Consider the following 23,290-nt stretch of genomic DNA (forward strand, 5'->3'; position numbering starts at 1 on the left):
GGCCATGTTTTTGAAAGAAGCAGTTCTCTTATTATTATTATTTTTTAATTTATTTGACAGACAGAGATCACAAGTAGGCAGAGAGGCAGTCAGAGAGAGAGGAGGAAGCAGGCTCCCTGCCAAGCAGAGAGCCCGATGTGGGGCTCGATCCCAGGACCCTAGGATCATGACCCGAGCCGAAGGCAGAGGCTTAACCACTAAGCCACTCAGGTGCCCCGAAGCAGTTCTCTTAGTGAATGGTAGCTGGTAGGGAAGAGGGAAGGAATCTTGAATCCTCTAAAGCTTTTCCTTGTGTGGAATCAGGGGAGGTGAGGGTGATTGGAATCCTACTTTTCACATGGTGATGACTGTGAAGCCCCTTCTGATCCTTTCCTGACTGCAGGTCTTGCTCAGGCTCTTTCTCTTTCTTTTCTTTTTCTCTCTCTTTCTTTCTTTCTTTCTTTCAAGATTGATTGATTGATTCTAGAGAGTAAGGGGGAGAGCATGTGCAGGAGTGGGAGGGGCAGAGGGAGAGAGGAGAGAGAATCCCAAGCAGACCCTGCTCTGAGCTGGGGGCTCAATCTCACGATCCTGAGATCGTGACCTGAGCCGAAACCGAAAGTCAGACACTCAGCGGACTGCAATGCCCCAGTGTCCCACGGCTCAGCCTTTCTGACAGGACACAGACCCTGCTGTCTTAATCTGTTACCTGTTCACCCCAGAACATCTGGCTCTGGCCTCTAGAAATCTGGGTAATCTTGGGGGAATTAAGCCTGCAGTCCTGGCAGATAGCGTATTCTCCATTTATTCATATAACCAAGTCTCTCCTGGATTCCTTCTTTGGGCCAAGCCCTGTCCCAGGCCCTCTGGATACGGAAATTGATGCAGGCAGGCTGGGTCTGACCAGCCAAAGAGGTGTTTGGGCTTCATACCGGAGGAAAATCAAACTCGAGCCAGCAGGAGGTGAGGCCTGGGGACAGGGCAAGCCACCTTCTGTGTGTGGTCTGGGAGGCCTCTCTGAGGAGGTGGCATTTGAGAAGGAGCCAGTGGAGGGAGGACCAAGGTGACAGCAAGTGAGAGCGTGTGAACTGTGTTCAAAGACAGTGAGAGGCAGTGTGCCTGGGTGAGGGTGGTGGGAGACAGGAGTCGGGAGGGTGGGGGTTGTGATCTTAATGTAGGTGTCAGGAAACCCCTAGAGGCTTCAAGCAGGCAGTGCCTTCTTCAGCCATCAGTCTGATTGGTGTCTGAGTCCCTTCACTCCTCCTCCATGCCTGTCCCAAGTGTGTGTTCTCTTCCTGCCCTGCAGCGAGGGAATGGGCTCTAGTCCTCTCGGTGCCAGTATGGATCTTAGCTAACCTTTGGGGCTCTGTCTCTTTAGCACAAGTGGAGATGATGGTGACACAACATATCTTGTGATAAGGATTAAGTGAGGCATGCAGGTCAGGTGTGGGCAGCAGCACAGGTGTGGCACAAAGTGGGTGCTTAGTTAATGCCATTGTCCCTCTCTCCCCTCCACTCCCAGCCCTTTATTCCCATTCCCTCAATGCCTTCCAGCTCCTTCTACCATCAGTTTCCTACATCTCCTTCTGGCTTCTCTGCCTTTTATGTGGCGAACCTTCCTGAGGCTTCGCTGTGATCATGTCCCCCCAGTAAGAAGGGTAACAAGAGGGTGGGTGACAACACCAGCAGAGCGAGGAAAGGCCTTCCTGTGCACACAGCAGGGCTGGCCATCCTGGAGACCTGGCACAGGTCATGTTCAGAAGTCCCTGTGCCCCCAGAAAGTTTTGCAGTAACTTAATTCGCCCAGCAGTCCCCTTGCTGAGTACCGATCAGAGCAGTGACTCCTGGTGTGGAAGGTCTGCACCATCAAGGAGTCTCCCTGGGTTTTCCCTGGGTCTGAGCTAACTGTGCTCAGTGCTGAATCTCTACAGTATTTATATGATAGCCTTGCTGGGTCGCCTTTTCCACCCCTCATTCATTCCACTTGCTCTGCAATAGTTAACCTTTTCTTTTCTTCAAGTGACTCATTTTCTAGAAATTAAATACACTTATTTAAAAAGAAACTGTCATCTCCCTGCCCTAAATGGAAAACTAGGACCCACTTGCCATAAGCAGAAATAAACCAATTCGTTAAATTCTAACGCGATCCCTTTGCCTGCCAAAGCCTTCAGCCTGGGCACTGCCAGGCTTCAGCCTTGCTAAGAGGAACTTGTCAAGTGGACCTATTCACGTTAGTACAGACTTCCCCACTCCCAAGGTGGCCCCCAGAGTAGCTCCCTGGACTCTAGTCTGTAGCAGGGTTTGGATCATTCTCTGTGTGTGGTGGGGGGGCGCTGCCCTGGACATTAGAATGTTTAGCAACATCCCTGTCTCTACCCAACTAGATGCCAATAGAACCTCCCACCTCCCTGCTTAGTCTGACAACCAAAACCATCTCCAGATGTTGCCACATATCCCCAGGGTTGGGCGGGGGGGTTGCAGACTTACCCCTATTGAAAACTATAGGTCTTTACCATTCAGTCTTTTGCTCTTGGCGGGTGGGACGGTATCGACTGTGCCAGATAGGCTGGGAGCCACGGCCCCTCACCTGCGTGTCAGCCCTCGGAGTAAGTTGCAGACGGATGACCTCAGACCAGACTGGACCTCCAGACGCTTTCTGTTTGGCATGTGAGACGTTTTTAGAAATTTGTTGCTTGCATTTTGTCAGATTCTGGCCTTGAACGTTTTACAGCTGTGGCTGTCTAGGCTGCACGGCAGCAAGTGTCAGGGGCCCCACAGATAGGGATGTGATCTCCCATGAGCCTCAGACCTCACCGCTCCCTGATGCATTCCCGATGCTGAGGCCTGTTTGTCATTGCGGTGTGCCAGTGTTTAACTTCAAGTAGAACTGAGAGGAAACATTTCTTCTCTCACATCTCTATCAAAACCGAGGAAAGTAAGGATAACCAAGAGGATCGTGTTTGTAGAAAAGTGTGTGAGAGCACGTTTTTTTCATATATACAGCTTCCTTTGCCCTACAAGTTAGCTACTCAGGCCTGGTGGGCTCTGAAGCCAGGACTCCTGGCCTGGGGAGTCAAAAATAGGCTTGCAAGGGCTCTGTGAACTTCCTGAACGTGTGTACCGACGTGTGTGTGTGTGACCCCACAAGAGTGACTGGGGGCTTTTCAGAGTGTGGCTTTTTGTCTGAAAGTAAACATTCTGCAAAGAGGAAGTGCAGGTCCCAGGATCACAGAGCAGGGTGTGGATGGGAGGGGCCCCCTGTCCGCACTTGTCCACATGACCCTATGACCACATTTCACTGGCCAGGGTTTCTGTGGCTTGTCGCCTTGGGCTAGGAGGGCAACTGTTGGTCACTTACAGAGATTGCATATCTGGCCTTAAAGAAGCCAGAGCTATGAAGAGAAGGTGATGGTAGAAAGTGGCTAGCAGCTCTGTGTACATCTAGAAAGTGTGGCAGGAGCGCGGAGCTGATGTCAGGATACTGAGATCTTCCTGGATCTGAGACCCAGTCGCTGTGTGACTGTAACCAAGCACCATCCCCTGTCTGTTCCCCTGCTTCCTGATCCACAACTCGAGGGACTTGGAAGGGTTGATCTCGAGATATTTCCACCAAAGTTGGCTCATTTCAGGAGGACTGCAGCTTCTTGGGCAAGAGTGGGAATCAAGAAGTGGGGGGGGGGGTGAGAAGGACAAGTCCACAAAAGCTGGGCTCTTTCATGATGCTCTCAGCTGAATTGTTACAAATCTATGGTTTAGAGACGGGGTCCCCTCCATTTTACAGAAGTGAAGACCGAGGGTCAGAGAGAGAGAGTGACTTTTCTTGATTCACAGCCAGGTTCCAAACCAGATCCTCCGGGCCCTAAAACCTTGTTTCCTCCCTGGTTGCCAGCCCTGGGCACCCCTAGGAACAGTCCAAATAATGCTGTGTGTGACCTCCTGCCATCCACCTGGGGAGCCCACTGTCTGGCAGAACATTGCTTGTCAGTGCATGGCGGAGAAGGGTCCTGTGGCCACGGGGTCCACCCATCTTCTACCTCAGGCCTCGCTGGTCCTCCTGGCACTGCTGGCATCCCCTGGCTGGGCACAGGTGCAGTCCTATAGTTGGGCATGTGGGTGGACAGGCAGCAGTGACCTGGGGCTGCCTGGAATCCTGCTGGTGGCATGGCCTGCGTGGGTGTGTGTGACATTCAGAGGAGCCAGGGTGACTCTGGTCTAGGGATTTGCCCATCACGTTCCCCAAGCATGTCACCATGGGTTTTGTTGACTATCTGACCCTGTCAGCTGGCTGTCATCCTTTCCTCAGCCCTCCTGTACCCGTCACATCCCTTCAGTCCATCAGGCATGGGTTTTGGGGTCACCCAGTCCTGGGTTGGAATCTGACAGCCCCCTGTCCTGCTTTGTGACCCAAGACAGGTTTTCTCATGCTTCAGAGCCTCAGTTTCCTCATTTGGACACAGGGTGATGGCACTGACCTCACAGTGCTTTGTTCAGAGTTAGAAACCCAGCGTGTCCCAGCTGGCGGAGAGTAGAAGCCCCGTGCTAGGCACTTAGCTAACAGGTCAGAGGTGTCGTTTAAGGTCTGGATGGGCAGATAAGTGCGTAAACCAGGCCCGCAGACTGTTTTGAGGAGGCTTTTCCAATTTTTTGAAATAGCATGAGCCTTTATAAATTGACATCTTTCACTTAAAAATTCAGGCACCTGTCTTGGCTGGAAGGGTCGGCAGCTCTGGCTCCATGGGGCTGTATGTCTGCGCGGCATCTGGGAGCTGGCTGAGTGTAGCCCCCCGGAGATGGGCACCTGCCCCCCTGTCTGCCTCTGTGACCCCGCTCCGCAGTCCTGGGTAGCATTTGTGCCCTGCTGGGCCCCGAAGGGAACAGATCATTCCAGTCCTGGGTGTGTGGGGGGTCGTGGGGCTCTCTCCTGTCTTCCTAGTGGGGCCCCTCCCATTCCATCTCTGTCGGGAGACTTCGGGCTCATGTTGTCACTGAGGGGAACTCGAACATTTCTAGTTGCTGCAGAGTCTGGGAGACTCCATCATGGTCACTCCTGTGTCTGCTGTTCCCACAACCACAACCTCCTGTGACGGTATGAGACCTCGCCGAGTCAGTGGGGCGGCCGACATTCCTTCACACATTCATGCCCTGGCTTGTGGATCCCTGCCTGCCTCCTTCCCGTGCCTTCCCCCCACCCCCCCAGCACATGTCTATGGACCATCTCAAATGCCACAGATGTTTAACGAATTTAGTTGAAAATGGTGTCACCTACCCGGCAGGCATTGCCTGTGACCCTGTTTACTCCATGACTTTACCTTCCCAGAGGGCAGGTTCATGGCCCTGGCTCCTTCCTCTCTGTCTCTGCAAGGGTTCTGGCACAGCTGGGAATGAGAGCTGGGCAGACAGATGGTGAGATGGATCAATTATGTGTTTGCAGACACACACCTTCCCGTGTCTCTCTCCCCAGGGACTGCAAGTTCAGTTTGCATCTGCCCCAGAGTCTGGTTCTAAGCCTGAACTTGGCCTTTGCTGAAAGGTGGGGTGGTGAAGATAGTGGGATGGCAGTGACTATCCAAATGATGACCATGACTGTTGTTTGTCACGTTTTGGCTAGGTGCCGGGCCTATGTTTGTTATTCTTACACGTGCGATCTCATTTAATCTCCCCAGTCCGTGTCAGGGTAGGAATGAGTTGCCCCATTTTTTTTTTTTTTTTTTTTTAGTTTTATTTATTTATTTGTCAGAGAGAGTGAGCACAGGCAGACAGAGTGTCAGGCAGAGGTAGAGGGAGAAGCGGGCTCCCCGCTGAGCAAGGAGCCCAATGCGGGACTCGATCCCAGGATGCTGGGATCATGACCTGAGCCGAAGGCAGCCGCTTAACCAACTGAGCCACCCAGGCGTCCCTGCCCCATTTTTTAGATAAGGAAATGGAGGCTTGTCATCACCCGGTAGCAGTCTTTGGATTTGGGCTCAGGGGACTTTGGTCCTGAAGCCAATGCTCCTGATCTCTGGGCTGGACAGCACCAGAAGGGGTGAGGCACTCCCGGATTCCAGTCACCTCGGTAGCACCCCAGAGCTGCCCAGGGACTTGGGCCAGCATATTAGGACACGGCCCCACCTCTGGGATTGTGGCAAAGGGGCCCTAGAATGTACTAGACAGGCTCAGAAGCTTGTCAGATCATCGCTTCTCCCCTCTGCCTTGGCAGAACTGCCCCTCTACCCGCCCCCCCCCCCCCCCCAGGCCCCAAGGTCTCCCCCTGTGCTCCGAGTGCCCTTCCTGCCCATTGAGGTCACTCGGTTCACATGGTTCCTTCCGCGGGCTTTCTGTGGACGTGGCAGGCGCAGCTGGGGGTGGAGGAAGGAGGCCCCGCGTTCCAGGGAGGCCTTGTGGGCGTGGGCTGCCCCACTCAATGGCCACATTGTTTGGCTTGGAGCTCAGAGGTGCGGAGGTTTTGGGACTCCACCTACAGGGACAAGGCTGCTGAGAAGCTAGAGACATCTTTGTGTTGACTGTTTAGTGTTTGGTGGCTGTTCCGTGGCCTTCTTTCCATAGACCTCTGTTGAGGAACCAGAAGCCTTTTGCCTTGTGCGCTGATGGGGTGTCCCCCTGCCCAGGGGCTGGGAGGCCTGGATGATTGTGCTACCTGTTTCCCCAGAAAGAAAGAAGCCCAGAGAGGCAAAGGGCTTGCTCTAGGCTCCACGCTTCAGCCGCCTTTGTGTCTTGGAGTCAGACAGACTGGCTTTATGTCCTGATTCTGTCCCTTCTGTGCTGAGCGGCTTTGGGGAAGCCCTTTCCTCACCAAACCTCAGCTTCCCAAACTGCAGAAGGATGAGTAAAACTGCTCCCAGTAAAGGAATGCTTAGCACGGTCCAGTATGCATTAGGTGCTCACTTATGGCAGCCATCAGCTCTCTGATTTCGGCTCGGGGGTGGGAGGGTGGGGGAGGGGGCAAAATGGGAGCTTCCATCGGCTTGCTTTGCCGAATGCTGGTTTGCTGTGTTTGTCAGCCTTTGGCTGTTCTGCCCTGATTTCTGGGCATCTTAAGGCCGCTGAAATGTTTCACTTATAATCATTCATTCATGTACCCAGTGAACACTTTCTGACCATATGTGAGTTTGAGGCTTTGCTAATATGGACGGACTTTTATAGGTACAAACTACTTATTCCGTGGTAAAGGGACTTTAGTTCCTCCCTTTGAGTTCTACAATGCCCATGTTGCAAATGACTTACAGCTGTTCAAAGCTTCATTTTCCAGGTGTGGAAACTGAGGACTAGAGCAGGAAAGGGGTTCTGCCAGCCCCACCGAAGGACAGTGGCAGAACTGGGACTGTGTCCAGACCTCCCGGCTCTGGCTTATTTAACTTTAGTTCCAGGAATGTTGCCAGCATTTATTTATTGAGTGCCTTGGGTGTACTCAGTGCTCTTTATTGGCTTCAGGGAAGGCTGGGGAGGTAAGGGCACCCCGGCACAGAGCAGAGTACTGATGCCTCGTCTCTGGCTTGTGCGTGCCTCAGTTGCCCTGCAGGGACCACTGGGCTATGGTGGTGCCCCCCAATCCTGCTGCTCGGCCCTATGGCCTTGGCTGTAAAAGTTAATGTCTAAACTCTGTGGGTGGTCCAAGCTTTCTCTTATCTGGGCTGGGACATCCCAGCTCCCTTATCTCCCAGTAAGCAAGCTCCCTTGGTATGTGTGAACTGACCGATGGGGCCCAGTGGGGGGCGGGGAAAGAGGGGGCCCTTCCCCTACCCACCCAGGGGCTGGGACTCAAGCTTTCTGTGGCTTCTTCCTTGAGGCATGAGAAGGGGGATGGGGTCACTAGGTCTAGCAGATGAGCTGGGGAGATGAACAGAGCCCAGACTTGGCACCCAGATGGTCCCAGTTCAGGTCCTGGCTCTACCACTACTCATTTTGTCCATTCACAGCCTTGAGAGGTATGGCGGGTTCTCCCTGGCTGGGAAGGGACCCGCTGTGCCATCACAAAAGCTTCTGTGGACTTAGCAGTCCCTTTCCGGTATGGATTGTTGGGGCCTCTCCTGCAGCCTCCCTGTCTTCTCTTTACTCAGAACTGGGTTTAATTCCATTCAGTGTTGACACAATAAAAAAATCTAATGGTTTTTTTTTTCTTATTCTGGTTTTAGTTTGTTTGCTTTTATTAAAAAAAGAAAACAAAAAACCCCTTAATCAGAGAGACCTTAATCTCTCTGAGCCTCAGTTTCCCCATATGTAAAATTGGGAATAAAATATCACTAACTGCTAATAACAGTTGGTAACACTGAGCATAGACTTACTATGTGCTGGGTCATGTTTTCAGATAATCCACGCAAAGCATGTGGCACAGGGCCTGGCACGGAATAAGATCTTGATTCCAGTGAAATGTCATGGCTGGGGAAACTGAGGCTGACCCCAGGTCCCTGACCTGCAGGCACTCAACCTGTTGAGGTTGAGGGGACTGAGTGAGCCTGTGTAGGTCAAACGGCTGCATACCCGGCGTTTTCTTGGTGTGTTACTTCCGGGCAGAAATCACCTTGTTGTTGATGTTCAGCCCCGAAAGGCAGATCTGGTAGAGAGGTGAGATTTTTGATTCTGGCTTCATTGGTCTTAAGGAGTCGTGAGTTGATTGATTTGCACAGCTCTGAAGAAGCTGGTGCCGTGAGCATCCCCAGGCTGGAAAAGGAGGCGATGCTGAACTGAGCTGTGCAGCTGAGAGGTGCTTGGTGCTCCCTTCCCCGAGACCCCCTGCCAAGTGGACTCATCTCCGAGATGCGGAGGTTTGGTTTTCTGAATGAGAACTCCGGGAGCACAGGGGCTGTTTTTCACTGCCATAGCCCCAGGAGCTAACATAGTATAGGGACAGGGTAGGTGGGTGCCTGATGAATCCATGGGTGAGTGAATCAATGAAGGCGTGAGTGACGGGAGAGGTGATGTGACCCGCCAAGATCATGTAACGAGGCCGTGACCCTTACGCTGTTCCATGACAGCTGCTTAATCTAAACCAATGGGGAGCAAACACAGGTTTCCAGTTTCCTTTGGCCTTCAGCCAGAGAAGAAGCCAGCAGCTGCTGGCTGTCCACCATCGGGCACCCTCTGAGCGCGGGTATGGGCTCGTGTCTCCAGGGAAACAAAGCTCATGGGTGGGGAGGAGGGAGACTGGTGACGGTGAGGGAACTCCTTTTTTTTTTTTTTTTTAAGATTTTTTTTTTAAATTTATTTATTTAACAGAGAGAGATCACAAGTAGGCAGAGAGACAGGCAGAGATAGAGAGAGAGAGAGGAGGAAGCAGGCTCCCTGCTGAGCAGAAAGCCCCATGCAGGGCTCAATTTCAGGACCCTGGGATCATGACCTGAGCCAAAGGCAGAGACTTTAACCCACTGAGCCACCCAGATGCCCCGAGGGAACTCCTCTTGAGAAGAGGGCCCGGAAAGAGCAAGTGCGTCTCTTACGAGAATGTGCTGTTTGTATCCAAGCTCAGGCAGAGCCGCCTTCCTAAGGGAAGACAACTGTGAGAGCAGCCTGGTGCATGTGGGCCAGGTTCAAATCCCTGCTCTCCCTGCACCTGCTGTGGGTTCCAGGGTAGGGCGGGAGGGGACTTCCTATCTTACAGGTCGAGTCGAAACCTTATAATAAAGATATTCAGATGTCAGCAGGGAAAATGTCTGATGTATCGTAGATCTTCCCAGCTGTTTGGGGAGGAAGTTGGGCCCAGGGAATAGGTTATGAGGTCTTTAGTCAAAGCACTTGGTTCAAATCCTGGCCTCGTCTCTTGGTAGTTGGGGACAAGTTACTGACTCTCTCTGTGCCTCAGTTTTCTTTATCTGGAATAGGAGGCTGATGAACAACAGCCTGTGCACCAAGTCTGGCCGCCTCTTGTGTTTGTAGATGGAGGTTTGTGGGCACACAGCTGTGCCCGTTTGTTCAGGAGCCTCTGGCTGCTTTCCGGCTACAAAAGCAGTCTGCTTGTGATAGACACCGTCTGGCTGCAGACCCGAAAACATCTACTCTCTCTCTCTCACTCTCTCTGTCTCTCTGACAAATAAATAAATAAAATCTTTAAAAAAAAAAATGAAAACATTTGCCATTGTAAGAGTTTTTTTTTTTAAGAGTACAGGTTTTTTGTTTTTTTTTTTTTTTTAAGAGTACAGGTCAGTGGCATTAGTATGGTCACAAAGTTGGGCAATCGTTCCCACCATCCATCTCCGGAACTTTTTCATCTTCCTGAACTGAAACGGCATACAGGTATTTTTGGGTGCTGTACACATTCAGAGAAACTTCTCTAGTAACAAACTATTGAAATGATCCCTGAAAGTACAGTCTTCATACTGGCATTTTTAATTAATTAATTAATTAATTAATTATTTTGTAGGCTCCACGCCCAGCGTGGACCCCAGTGCGGGCCTTGAACTCACGACCTGAGCTGAGCTGAGCTGAGTCAGATGCTTAGCCAACTGAGCCACTCACCTGCCCCAAAACTATGTACCATTAACACCAACTTCCCATTTGCCTCCCCATTCCCTGGCACTCACCTTTCTGCTCTCTGTTTCTGTGAATTTGACAGCTCAGGGAAACTCACATAAGAGGGATCATGCGTGTGCTTTTGTGGCTGGCTTATTTCACTTAGCATGTTGTCTTTGATGTACACCCATGTATTAGAATTTCCCTTTTTTAAGGCTGAATGACATTCCATTATGTGTGTGTGTGTGTGTATGATATGTATATACCATATTTTGTTTTCCATTCATCTGTTGATGGACGTTTGGGCTGTTTCCACCTTTTAGCTATTGTGCATAGTGCTGCTGTGAACACTGGTAGACAGATATCTGTTGACTATCCTCCTTTCACTTTTGGGTATATATCTAGAAGTGGAAGTGCCAGATCATAAAGGATTTCTATTTTTAATATTTTAAATTCTATTTTTAATTTTTAAATTCTTTTTTTTTAAAGATTTTATTTATTTATTTGACAGATGGAGATCACAAGTAGGCAGAGAGGCAGGCAGAGAGAGAGGAGGAGGCAGGCTCCCCGCGGAGCAGAGAGCCCAATGTGGGGCTCGATCCCAGGCCCCTGAGATCATGACCTGAGTTGAAGGCAGAGGCTTTAACCCACTGAGCCACCCAGGCGCCCTCTATTTTTAATTTTTAGAGGAACCTCTGTACTGTCTTCCACAATGGCTATACCATTTCACATTCCCACTAGAAATGCACAAGGGTTCCCATTTCTATACATCTGTGCCAACACTTTTTTTTTTTTTTTTTTTTTTTAGGATTTATTTATTTGAGAGTGAGAGAGAGAAAGCATAAGCAGGAGGGTCAGAGGGTAAATAAGCAGACTTCCCACTGAGGGTGGAGCCCGATGGAGGGCTCAGTCTCACAATCCCAAGATCCCTACCTGGGCCAAAACCAAGAGTCAGATGCTCAACCGCCCGTGCCATGCAAGCGCCCCTCTTTTTTTTTCCCCCTAAGTATTCCTGAGTTATTTTCTTCTCTTTGATGCTATTGTAAATGGAATTGTTTCCTTAATTCCCATTTTGGATTATTTATTGTCTGCATATGGGAACTCAACTGAATTTTGTGTATTGTTTTATATCCTGCAACTTTGCTGAATTTGTTTTTACTGGTTATAACAATTTTTTGTGTGTTCATAATCTTTAGGGTTTTCTACATACAAGGTCATGTCATCTGTAAACAGAGATCATTTTACTCCTCCTTTGCAATTTGCTTGTTTGGACTTCTTTTTCTTGCCTAATTGCACTGGCTAGCACTTCCGGTATTGTGTTGACTAGAAGTGAAGAAAGTGGGCATCCTTGTGTTGTTCCTAATCTTAAAGGAGAAGCTTTCAGTATTTCACCACTGAGTGTGATGTTCACTATGTTCACTGTCATATATGGTCTTTGGTACATTGAGGTGGTTTTCTTCATTTTTAAAATTTTATTTATTTGAGAGAAGAAGAGCACAAGCTGGGAGAGAGGAAGAGGGAGAAGCAGACACCTGGCTGAGCAGGGAGCCTGACATGGGGCTCCACCCCAGGACCCTGAGATCATGACCCCAGCCTAAAGCAGATGCTTAACCCACTGAGCCACCCAGGTGTGCCGAGGTGGTTTTATTCTATTCCAAATGTGTTGAATGGTTTTCTTATGAAGGAATGTTGAATTTTGCCAAATGTTTTTTTCTTTTCTTTAATTTTAATTGTTGTATTATTATTATTATTATTATTATTATTATTTTTATTTTTAAAGTAGGCTCCATGTGCAGTATGGAACCCAATGTGGGGCTTGGGATCAAGGCCTGAGCTGAGATCAAGCACGGGATGCTTAACCCACTGAGCCACCCAGGCACCCTGCCAAATGCTTTTTCAGAGTCAATTAAAATGATCATGTTTTTTTCCTCTTTCATTCCATTAATGTGTATTACATTGACTGATCTTTGTATGTTAAACTGTCCTTTCAGGAATAAATCCCACTGTGTCATGGTGTATAATCTCTTTAATATGCTGCTGAATTTGATTTGCTAGTACTTTGTTAAGGATTTTACATCAGTATTCATCAGGGATATTGATCTGTAGTTTTATTTTCTCGCAGGTGTTTGTCTGGCTTTGATATTTGAGAGGGTCATACTGGCCTCCTGGAATGAGTTAGGTAGTACCCATTAAGATTTTCTATTTTGGGGGCACCTGGGTGGCTTGGCCATTAGGCGTTTGCCTTCGGCTCAGGTCATGATCCCAGGGTGCTGGGATTGAGCCCCGCGTCGGGCTCCCTGTTCAAGTGGGAAGCCTGCTTCTCCCTTTGCCTGCCACTCCCCCGCTTGTGTTCCTTCTCTCTCTGTATCCCTCTCTGTCAAATAAATAAATAAATAAAATCTTAGGGGCGCCTAGGTGGCTCAGTGGGTTAAGCCCATTGGGCTCTCTGCTCAGCGGGGAGCCTGCTTCCCTTCCTCTCTCTCTGGCTGCCTCTCTCCCTACCTGTGGTCTCTGTCAAGTAAATAGAATCTTTAAAAAAAAAAATCTTGAAAAAAAAATTTTCTATTTTTTGTGTGATTCAGTGTTGGTAGGTTGTGTGTTTCTAGGAATTTGTCTAGGTTATCTAGTTTCTTGGGTCTACAGTTGTTCTTAGTTACTCTCTTATAATCTTCTTTTTATTTCTATAAAATCAGTAGTAATGTCCCTGCTCATTTCTGATATTAGTAATATGAGTCCTCTCTTTTTTTTCTTAGTCAGTCTGGCAAATGGACATATGCTTTTAATTATTTAATTAGCTTGGCTGTGCTTAGACCAGCCCTGAGCCAGCCCTTAGGGCAAGAGGCAAAGAATTTCCCTTGAATGAGTTAGGCCTCCTCTCCCCACTGAGGATGGGTGAGTCCCACTCAGCTATCCCGACTGTTTCACAAAAGAGAAGGAACCAATGCTGCGTATGCAGGGGGAGGGAAGTCATGATACCTTGCCCTTTTGGCTATTTGCACCAAATCCACTGTTCCTCTGCTTTTCCAGCCCTTAGAGATACAGAATCCAGGGGGATCCTCTAAAGCAGAAACCTATCTATAACACCGCTTTTTAAAAAACCCTCTGGTACCTTTCTCCAGACACACACACAGAGCTTTCAGAGATGTTCGAATTCTAGTTCCAGGTAACATTTGTGACCCACTCTCTTCCCATCCATTTGAACTCCTTGGAACATTGTACGATTCCCCCTTCATACTCTTCCACTCTGCTTTGCCTCTGCATTTGCTGTATGCTTCCTGCAATGTCTTTGTCCTTCTTCATTTGGCAGATTTGCCCTTCAAAACCAGCTCTTCTCTGGGAGGCCCTCCAGGATGGCCACAGGATTTTTAGGTGACATAGTCACGATGTGCCTGTATTGGTCTCTGCCTGTGGTCTTAGGGTAGGGATCTGTCTGGTTCATCCTGGGTCCCCTGTCCTTAGGCTTGTTATACACAGAGCTCAGATAATGTTTGTTGATTGAATACGACTTTTATGGCCCTGCTGTACCTAGCACTGTGGAGCCCCTGGAAGACCCTTGGTTGGTGCTTATTGATGGATTAAACTGATCACAAACCTCACTTCTCCTGGTCCTGAGAAAACCCTGAGCCCAAGTGGCTTGCTGCTCTCAAGGGAGTGTGAAGGATGAGTTTCTGATGGTTTCAAGGAGTTGGTCCTTGGTACTTGCAGCTGTTGGAATTGGGGCTTGGTGAAGGCTTAGAGGCCTTCAGCTCTGCACCCAGGAATCCTTGATCCTGAGAAGCCTCTTTTCATCCTCGGACACAGTGAGCACAGGCCTGCTGGAGCTTTCATTGTGGACAGGCATAGATCCCCCCACCCCCTGCAGTGGAATAGATGCATCTGTAGCCAGGGGTATTTTAGGCCAGTTCTTACCATTTAAAAAAAAGTTTATTTCTAATATTTTTATTAATTATTTTTATTAACATATAATGTATTATTTGCCCCAGGTATACAGGTCTGTGAATCATCAGGCTTATACACTTCACAGCACTCACCATAGCACATACCCTCCCCAATGTCCATAACCCAACCACCCTCTCCACACCCCCCTCCTCCCAGCAACCCTCAGTTTGTTTCCTGAGATTAAGAATCTCTTATGGTTTGTCTCCCTCCTGATCCCATCTTATTTCATTTTTTCCTTTCCTACCCCCCAAATCCCCCACTCTGCCTCTCAAATTCCTGGTATCAGGGAGATCATATGATAATTGTCTTTCTCTGATTGACTTATTTCACTCAACATAATACCCTCTAGTTCCATCCACGTCATTGCAAATGGTAAGATTTCATTTCTTTTGATGGCTGCATTGTATTCTATCGTATATATGAACCACATCTTCTCTATCCATTCATCTCTTCATGGACATCTAGGTTCTTTCCATAGTTTGGCTATTGTGGACATTGCCGCTATAAACATTCGGGTGCACGTGTCCCTTTGGATCACTACATTTGTATCTTTAGGGTAAATACCCAGTAGTGCAATTACCGGGTCATAGGGTAGTTCTATTTTCAACTTTCTGAGGAACCTCCATGCTGTTTTCCAGAGTGTCTGCACCAGCTTGCATTCCCACCAACAGTGTAGGAGGGTTCCCCTTTCTCCACATCCTCGCCAACATCTGTCATTTCCTGACTCATTAATTTTAGCTGTTCTGACTGGTATGAGGTGGTATCTCATTGTGGTTTTGATTTGTATTTCCCTGATGCCGAGTGATGTGGAGCACTTTTTCATGTGTCTGTTGGCCATCTGGATGTCTTCTTTGCAGAAGTGTCTATTCATGTCTTCTGCCCATTTCTTGATTGGATTATTTGTTCTTTGGGTGTTGAGTTTGATAAGTTCTTTATAGATTTTGGATACTAGCCCCTTATCTGGTATGTCATTTACAAATATCTTTCTAATATATATATATTTTTTAAGATTTTTATTTATTTATTTGACAGAGATCACAAGTAGACGGAGAGGCAGGCAGAGAGAGAGAGAGAGCGCGAGGGAAGCAGGTTCCCTGCTGAGCAGAGAGCCCGATGCGGGACTCGATCCCAGGACCCTGAGATCATGACCTGAGCTGAAGGCAGCGGCTTAACCCACTGAGCCACCCAGGCGCCCTCTTTCTAATATTTTTATAACTCCTATTTGCTGATTAAAATGTGGAACATATATACAAGTGTAGACTACCTGTAGTCCTTCTCTGGGTGTTGACATATGTGCTTTCATTCTGTTTTCTAGGCATGCATATTTAGTGACTTCCTAAGGTCATGAGATGCCTATTTTATTTTTATTTGTCATTATTTTATTAATTGGGATTATTTTGTTAACTAAATCCCATGCATTTCTTTTTTTTTTTTTTTAAGATTTTTATTTATTTATTTGACAGAGAGACAGTGAGAGAGGGAAGACAAGCAGGGAGAGTGGGAGAGGGAGAAGCAGGCTTCCTTCTGAATAGGGAGCCCGATGTGGGACTCTATCCCAGGACCCTGGGATCATGACCAGAGCTGAAGGTAGACGCATAATGCCTGAGCCACCCAGATATCCCAACATTTCTTTTTTTTTTTTTTTTAATTAAGATTTTATGTATTTATTTGAGAGAGAGAGAGTGGGAACATGAGCAGGGTAAGGGGCAGAGAGAGAAGCAGGCTCCCTGCTGAGCAGGAAAACTGATGTGGGGCTTGATCCCAGGACTCCCAGATCATGACCTAAGCCGAAGGCAGACGCTTAATGACTGAGCCACCCAGGCACCGCCGCCTTCTTCTTCCTCTTCTTTTTATTTATTTTTATTTATTTATTTTTAAAAAATTTATTTGTTTATTTGACAGGCAGAGATCACAAGTAGGCAGAGAGGCAGGCAGAGAGAGATAGAGGGGGAAGCAGGCTCCCCGCAGAGCAGAGAGCCTGATGTGGGGCTCAATCCCAGGACCCTGGGATCATGACCTGAGCCGAAGGCAGAGGCTTTAACTCACTGAGCCACCCAGGCGCCCCTTTCTTCTTTTTTTAAAAAGATTTTATTAGAGAGTGTGTGTACGCATGAGTGGGGGTGGGAGGGTGGGGGGGATGGGGAGCCTGATGGAGAGGCAGAAGGGGAGGAAGAAGCAAATTCCCTGGTGAGCAGGGATCCTGACGTGGGGCTCGATCCCAGGACCCCAGGATCATGACCTGAGCCAAAAACAGACACCCAACCGACTGAGCCACCCAGGTGCTCCAAATCCCATGCAGTTCTGTAGAAGTCCCCTGCAGCCTTGCCACTGACAAGCTGAAAGCTAGAGCATTAAGATCCATACAATGGGGGGGGGGCTCCTGAGTGGCTCCTTCGTTAGGTGTGTCTGCCTGCGGGTCGGGTCATGATACCTGGGTCCTGGGATTGAGACCTGCATTGGGCTCCTTGCTTGGCGGGAAGCCTGCTTCTCCCTCTCCCACTCTCCCAGCTTGTATTCCCGCCCTCGCTGTGTCTCTCTCTGTAAAATAAATAAAAATAAAATCTTTAAAAAAATATATCCATATAATGGAACCTAGTAAGAACTATGTTATGAACGGGACCTTTTTTTTGTTTGTTTGTTATCACATCAAGGCACTAAGATGTGAAATTTTTTCAAGCCAAAAGGATGGGACAAAAAAAGGGGGGGGTGGGAGAAAACCCCGACCATATTTTGCTCTGTGTGAGAGGATAGTCAGGCAGTATTTACACGAAGGTTAATGGGCTATCACTCTAACACATGTGTGATTAATACCAAGGAATGCTGTTCTTTCAGATTTCGGCAGGATGGTCATCAAAACACTATATTGGGGTCCATATGCAAGTTGTGAAATATCATGGGTTTAATCCTGGCATGGAACCAAAAGCTGATACCTTTATTCTTGGGAATAAAACCAAAGATAAGCTCAGAGCTTCTCAGCAGCCAAAGCCATCTGTCAATCAATCAGACCGTTAATCAGTCAGTAAATTTTTAAAAATTACAAAAGGGAAGTGCATGGGGTCATGGAGCTCTTGAACTGCGGAAGAGGGAAGGATTGGGAGGACGCTCAAGCTCTCCTAGTGCTGAGCCCTGGAGAGGCTGGTCAGAGGGACCTTGTGCAAGGGCGTTGTGTAAGGGAAGGTTTCACTAACAGAGGCAGGAAGTGCCCGGGTTTGGCCACCGATTGCACTGACTCTTGATCATAGCAGTAGGCGTGCGGATGGGCTTTAGTTCTAAGAAGGCATAGATTTTTGGGAAACCTGAGTAACATGGTCTGAGTGTGACACTGGCTGGTAGTTTCGTTTGCAAGAGATTCAACAGGAAAGAGCATATTGGTTGCTGTGGCTTGGTTGTTGTGCTTTCGTGTCGAGAATATCATTTAACAGCCTTGACTTTGGAGGTAGAAGTGATTAGTGCCATTTTGCAGATGAAATTGAGGCTCGGGGAGATTCAGTCACTTAATCAGGGTCACAGAGCCAATTAAGAGGCAGGACTTGAATTCAAGTCCATCTTGTCCTTTTCAACTGCAGGCTTTTGGAGAAGGGGGAAGTGACTGAGCCTGTGGGTGTGTTCACTGTGTGGGCGGAGTTGGGCCTGTCCCTAAACACCACCTCATCCAGTCCTTGCTGTCACTTGGGTGATCCTGAGTATCCTCCCATTCTGTACAGAGGGGGGTCATTACCCAAGGGCACACATAGTAAGGGCTGGAGAGGCAGAGCAGGGCCTCCTGACCTGGGTTTGGTGGTAGCCGGGGTTGGTGGCGCGGGAGAACTTTAGTGTTCGAGAATTCAGTAGAATTACATGCAAACACATGTTCCTGTTTGCATTTTTCTGGGTGAGAAGAGAGAGGATACCTTTCATGGAGTTTCAAAAACCAACACAAGAACAGAAAAATCCCAGACATTTGAGCTGAAGGAAGGAGTCTTAGTAACAGTTCATACTGACTGAGCCCCGTCTGGGTCCCTATCGCCCAGCAAGGCTTGGATGACCTGTCATTCTGGCGGGGTTTGGGTGCGTATCCCCCCATCATACAGGCTGCTCCGATAGTAAGTGGTTTTGCCTAATGACCATTTTGCTTCTTTTCCACATTGCCTTTCGTGGTTGGGGCTGGACTTTTCTAGTAGTTAGTAGGATTTTTTTTTTTTTTTTTTTTTTTTTTTGCCTCTGGAGCTGAGAATTATTGAAAGGCAGAACAAGAGGCAGTCTTGCAAGAGGTCTGTGCCTGTGTCTGGGTCACGTCTGTTCCCTGACCGCTGGGAACATGTCTAGTTGGTTGGTGTTTGGTTAAATGAAACAGTAAATGAATGAATGAATGAATGAATGACTGAGTGAGTGAGTGGGAGAAAGAAATACCTCATCTCACTGTTCTGGGTTGTAGGACATTAATCATCTCTGATGGCTTTTTTCCAGGGTCACTGTAGTGTTAGAAGTTCCTGGGGAGTACTGGCCAGGCATGACTGGAGTCACCCTGGGCGCCTCAGAGGCCACATCCTTCCTTCCTGGCAGGAGGTGGTGTGAGAGCTGGCAGTGTCCCGTATGTGGCTCTCTCCCCTGGCGTGGAGCCTCCCGCAGCAGAGTGCAGGCCTGTCTCCTGGAGGCCCAGCCCTATGTTGCTACCCCCAGTATCTTGTACCCTAAAGTCTCTGACCCACTTTTTTTTTTTTTTTTTTTTTTTTTTTTTAAGATTTTATTTTTGAGAGAGGGAGAGCACAAGCGGGGGGAATGGCAGGCACAGGGAGAAGCAGGCTCCCTGCTGGACCAGGAGCCTGATGTGGGACCCGCTCCCAGGACCCTTGTACTATGACCTGAGCCGAAGGCAGCTGCCTAACTGACTAAGCCACCCAGATGTCCCTATCCATGGCCCCCTTCTTGACCTGCTATGGTTTCTTGCATCCAGATGTGGCCCATTCCCCAAATATAGCCCAGTAGTGGGGCCTGGTTAAGAGCCATGTTATCAGCGGCCGCATCTTCCGGCTGAGAAAATGTGCTCCACCAAAGCCCTAGCTAGCGAACAGTGGCCCGGGGACCTGGGTCCAGCCCTGCATCACTGCATCCATATTTTACATTGCCGGGAAGTCTCTGGAAGGTCTGCCACAAGCTGGAGACTCATGGAAACACTGAGGCCACTCCTTCCTCCTCTGGCTGGAGAGCAGCTCTGGCCCAGCGGGTATGGCTGCGGGCTGCGGTTTTCTTTCCCATTGCGAGAATGATGGGCCCCACTGCACGGTGCCTGCCTCTGCCAAGTGAAGTTGGAGGGACTTTGCGAGCAAGCAGGGCCAGGGCCTGGAAGTGGGAGGAGATTTCAGGAATGTCTGCTGTACTTGGTGAGGTTCTTGCCCTTCCCCGCCTACTTGCTTCCATCATCTCAGGAAGAAACAGCATCTTTGCACGTGTGATAGGAGCCCAGGGTAAGCGAGAAAGAGCGAGGATGGGAGAGAGCCAGAGAGGGGGGCCTGGCTTGGCACCAATGGCACTTTGTAGTCTTCTTGTCCTTCTCTGGTCCCTGTGCTGGACTGGGAGCCCCTTGAGGGCCTGGGTCTGGTTGTTCTCTGGGGCCTGCTACCTACTGGATGTGTGATGAATGAAGGAATGCATGTATAAATGAATGACTGGGGGAGTTAGGACACCTTTCTAGTGCAGGACTTGCCACTAAATAATCTGTGGCCTTGGTCAGTCCCATCCCCTTTCTGGGCCTGGATTTCTGCACCTGAGCTGGTCTTCAAGGTGCTGGTGTTCTGGTGTTCCAAGCCAGCGAGGGCCCTGGCCTCTAGAAGATGGAGGAGAGGCAAGGGATGGGTGCTCGGATTCCACGAGGGCTCAGCCGGCTTGGATGTGGGCAGAGGGATCCTCTGAGTCTGCTGGTTATGCAGCTTAGGAAGTGGGGAGCTGGCAGGTAGGAACACAGGAGGAGGGGAGGCCAGAGGAGCAGTGAGGGGGCACGTCTGGTGGCAAATGCTGTTTGTGGTAGCTGTGGGTTTCCACGGCAACTTTTTCCCCCCCTGAAAAATGCCCAGCAACAGCTCTGGATTATAGAGCCTCCTGTGCGGGTTGGGGTCAGATTAGGGGAGTGTAGACTGGACAGGCTCTGGGGCAGGAGGAGGAGAGGCCGGCGAGCCAGGGCATTGGGTGCTGCCTGATCTTGCCAGGACTGGGGTTGAGTCCTGGGCTGTGCGCCCTTCTCATTGTTACTTTGCCTTGTGTCTTCTGCAGATCATGATCGAGTTCTGTCCTGGGGGAGCTGTGGACGCCATCATGCTGGGTGAGTCTTCCTCGGTCCAGTGCAGTGGTGCTGGGGCGGGCTCTGGGGCCCTAGGCTGGGACTGATGTCTTTCATTCCCTTCTCCCCAGCAAGTCACATGGCCTGTTTGAGTACCTTTATGCTCGGTCCCCTTTTGGAAGCAGGGGCTCAGTTCCTGGAGAGAATGCAAGTGCTCATTAGAAAACCAGCTCTTCCTGTTCGAAAAGAAGGCCTTGTGTCCTTGAGCTGGTCACTCACCCCCTCAAGCCTTGTTGGCCATAAGATGGGTGTGCCCCACTCCACAGCACCCTTAGGAGGTGAAAATGAGACACCTGAGGGAGGTTCTTTGAAAAATGGGGCTCCCCGCCCATTTTGTAAGAGCTTAATGGGGATGTTACTGGGTTTTGATATCCCATACAAGCTTGAACAGTTGTGAATAGTCACCATTTGACAGATACTGTGGGTCCTTTCGTGTACAGGATCCAAGTGTTTCTATTTTATTCCTGACCAGATTGACACTTTAGAGGGGTTAAGGGGCTGGCTGAGAGTCCCATAGCAGGACTGAGATGGGAGCCTGGGTCTTGCTGGCCTGATGGGCAGTGAGTGAGGAGAGGCCAGAGGTTCTGGGGCCCCAGAACATGGAGAGGCAGGCCCAGGCTTGTGAGGCGGCTCTGGAGAGGGGAGGTTTTCTGTATAACATAGAACCGTTCAGCCACTCTTTTGTTATATTTCCCCCGAGTTATCTCAGGAATCTCCTGTGGCAGCCCTTCCCAGAGCTATGGAAATGCTGGCCTTCCTTGCAGGGCCCCTTGCCACTCCCAGGGGTCTTGGGGAGGTGGTGACCGTGGGTGACTGGATGTGAGTACTTATGATATGGCCTTTGGGTGTTCCTTCTCTCAGCAGAGACTGCCTTTGAAGATTTTCATTGTTCTAGGTAGAATTTAACAAAATATAAATGGTGGTCTTGTATGAGTTGAGACCCTCCGTTATAAGGTGATCAAAGAATGTTTAAATTGGTTTAGTGGGGGAAAAAGGTGGGAGATGTGGGAGGGGGAAATTTATTTGCACAAATAACTAAAAAGTTCAAGGGTTTCTGGCTTCAGGCATAGGTCGATCTAGGAGTTCTTTTGTTGTTGTTGTTGTTTATTTTGTTTTCGTTGGGGGGGTGGTTAATGTTCTCAGAAGAACTTGGTTTCTTTCTCCAACTCTTGGCCCCACTTTCCTCTGTGTTGGTCCCATTCTCATGATGGCTTTCTGTTCATGGTGACAAGGTGGCTGTAGGAGCTCCAGCAATCCTATCTAGATTCTAAACAGCAGGATAGAAGAAGGGAGGGTGGGCCAACTTGACAAACACACACCCCATTTCCACTTTTTACAGGAGCTGTTACAGAAGCCCCACGTGACACTTCCATTTACATCTCATTGGCCAGATCATAACAGCACATAGCTGGAAGAGAGGCTGGGAAATGTGGTCTTCTTGCTGGGTGGCCATGTGTTCAGATACTAAAAAAGAAGGGCGGAGTGGGAGCCATGTACCAGCTTCGGCCTCTCCAGGTGTATAGCTTAGCTCAGTGAGGCCTGCAGGAGAATGTCAGAGATGGAAGAGGTGTTTATACATACCAAGTCCTTGACCTCATTCATAAGTGGGGCAGGACCCACTAATTATGAATGAGCTGTGGCTCAGCCTGCAGGCGCTTTCACTCTCTTGCTCCCTGTTTCAGTTCTCCTGGTGGATCTGACTGCTCCAGCCCCAGGTGGTTTTCTCCCTGTTGGTGGCAGTGGTTAAAGGAACATCGCCACCAGCATTCTAGAAGGCAAGGCAGAAGGAGAGAAGGTGGGATGGGGAGACCTGACAAGATGAGACCTGGCCCTGGTTGCAGCTGCGTGATGAGGAGTGGACTCTCCCACAGATGCCTGCCCTGCTTAGAGGGACTTTCTGCCCTTAGTATCTCCCTGTCACCCTGCAGAGTCACACAGAGTGATGATCCTGGGCTTGGGGTCCAAGAGATCTGGGGTTCATTCTAGGTTCCTCTGCGGGGTAGCTGTGGGGCTCTGGGCTGGCCCCTTTGCTAGACGAGGGGAATACGCATGGTGTGTCACTGTATGGCCTCTGTAGTTAGTTAACACCCAGTGTTTGCTCTGATCTGCTTGGCCTTACTTTGCCAGCTCTTAAACATTTGGCTCTCAGCCCTCCTCTAGAGGAGGGGGGTTTGTGGGGGGGGACTGGCTGGGGTTTCAAACAGACGTAGGATTCATCTGCAGTGTTGCAGATTTTTTTTAATAGGAAGAAAATATTCATATATTGCTGTGTAATCAAAAATTAATCTGAAGAATTTATCTGTATGATTCCAATTATAAGACATTCTAGAGAAGGCAAGACAATGGGGACAGAAATCAAAGTAATGACAGCTCAGGGGCTGGGGTTGGGGGTGAAGTGTTGATCACACACAGATTTGGGCGAGTGATGGAAACATTCTGTATCTGAATCCTGGTGGTGGTTATGTGATTAGATATGTTTGTCTAAATTTGTAGAATTGTACATCTAAACAAAAATGAATTTTACTGTCGATGAATTATATCACAGCAGACTGGGCTTAAAAAAGGCCTATCTACCCTACCGTATTGGGTCACTGAAGATTAAATCAAAGAATGCAT

The 23,290-nt window shown here is 49.0% G+C and overlaps 1 protein-coding gene across 1 annotated transcript in view; it reads left to right on the forward strand.

The window, feature by feature from the left end:
* Positions 1-23,290, forward strand: part of LOC111141214 (serine/threonine kinase 10) — a 118,712-nt gene that overhangs the window by 31,846 nt on the left and 63,576 nt on the right. Inside the window, exon 3 of the mRNA XM_022493625.1 lies at positions 20,608-20,656. Within this exon, the coding sequence (XP_022349333.1) occupies positions 20,608-20,656 (49 nt within the window). The remainder of the gene's footprint in view (positions 1-20,607; positions 20,657-23,290) is intronic.

This window comes from Enhydra lutris, unplaced genomic scaffold, assembly GCF_002288905.1.
Source record: "Enhydra lutris kenyoni isolate GAN:26980312 unplaced genomic scaffold, ASM228890v2 scaffoldscaffold5, whole genome shotgun sequence".
Classification (NCBI taxonomy): domain Eukaryota; kingdom Metazoa; phylum Chordata; class Mammalia; order Carnivora; family Mustelidae; genus Enhydra; species Enhydra lutris.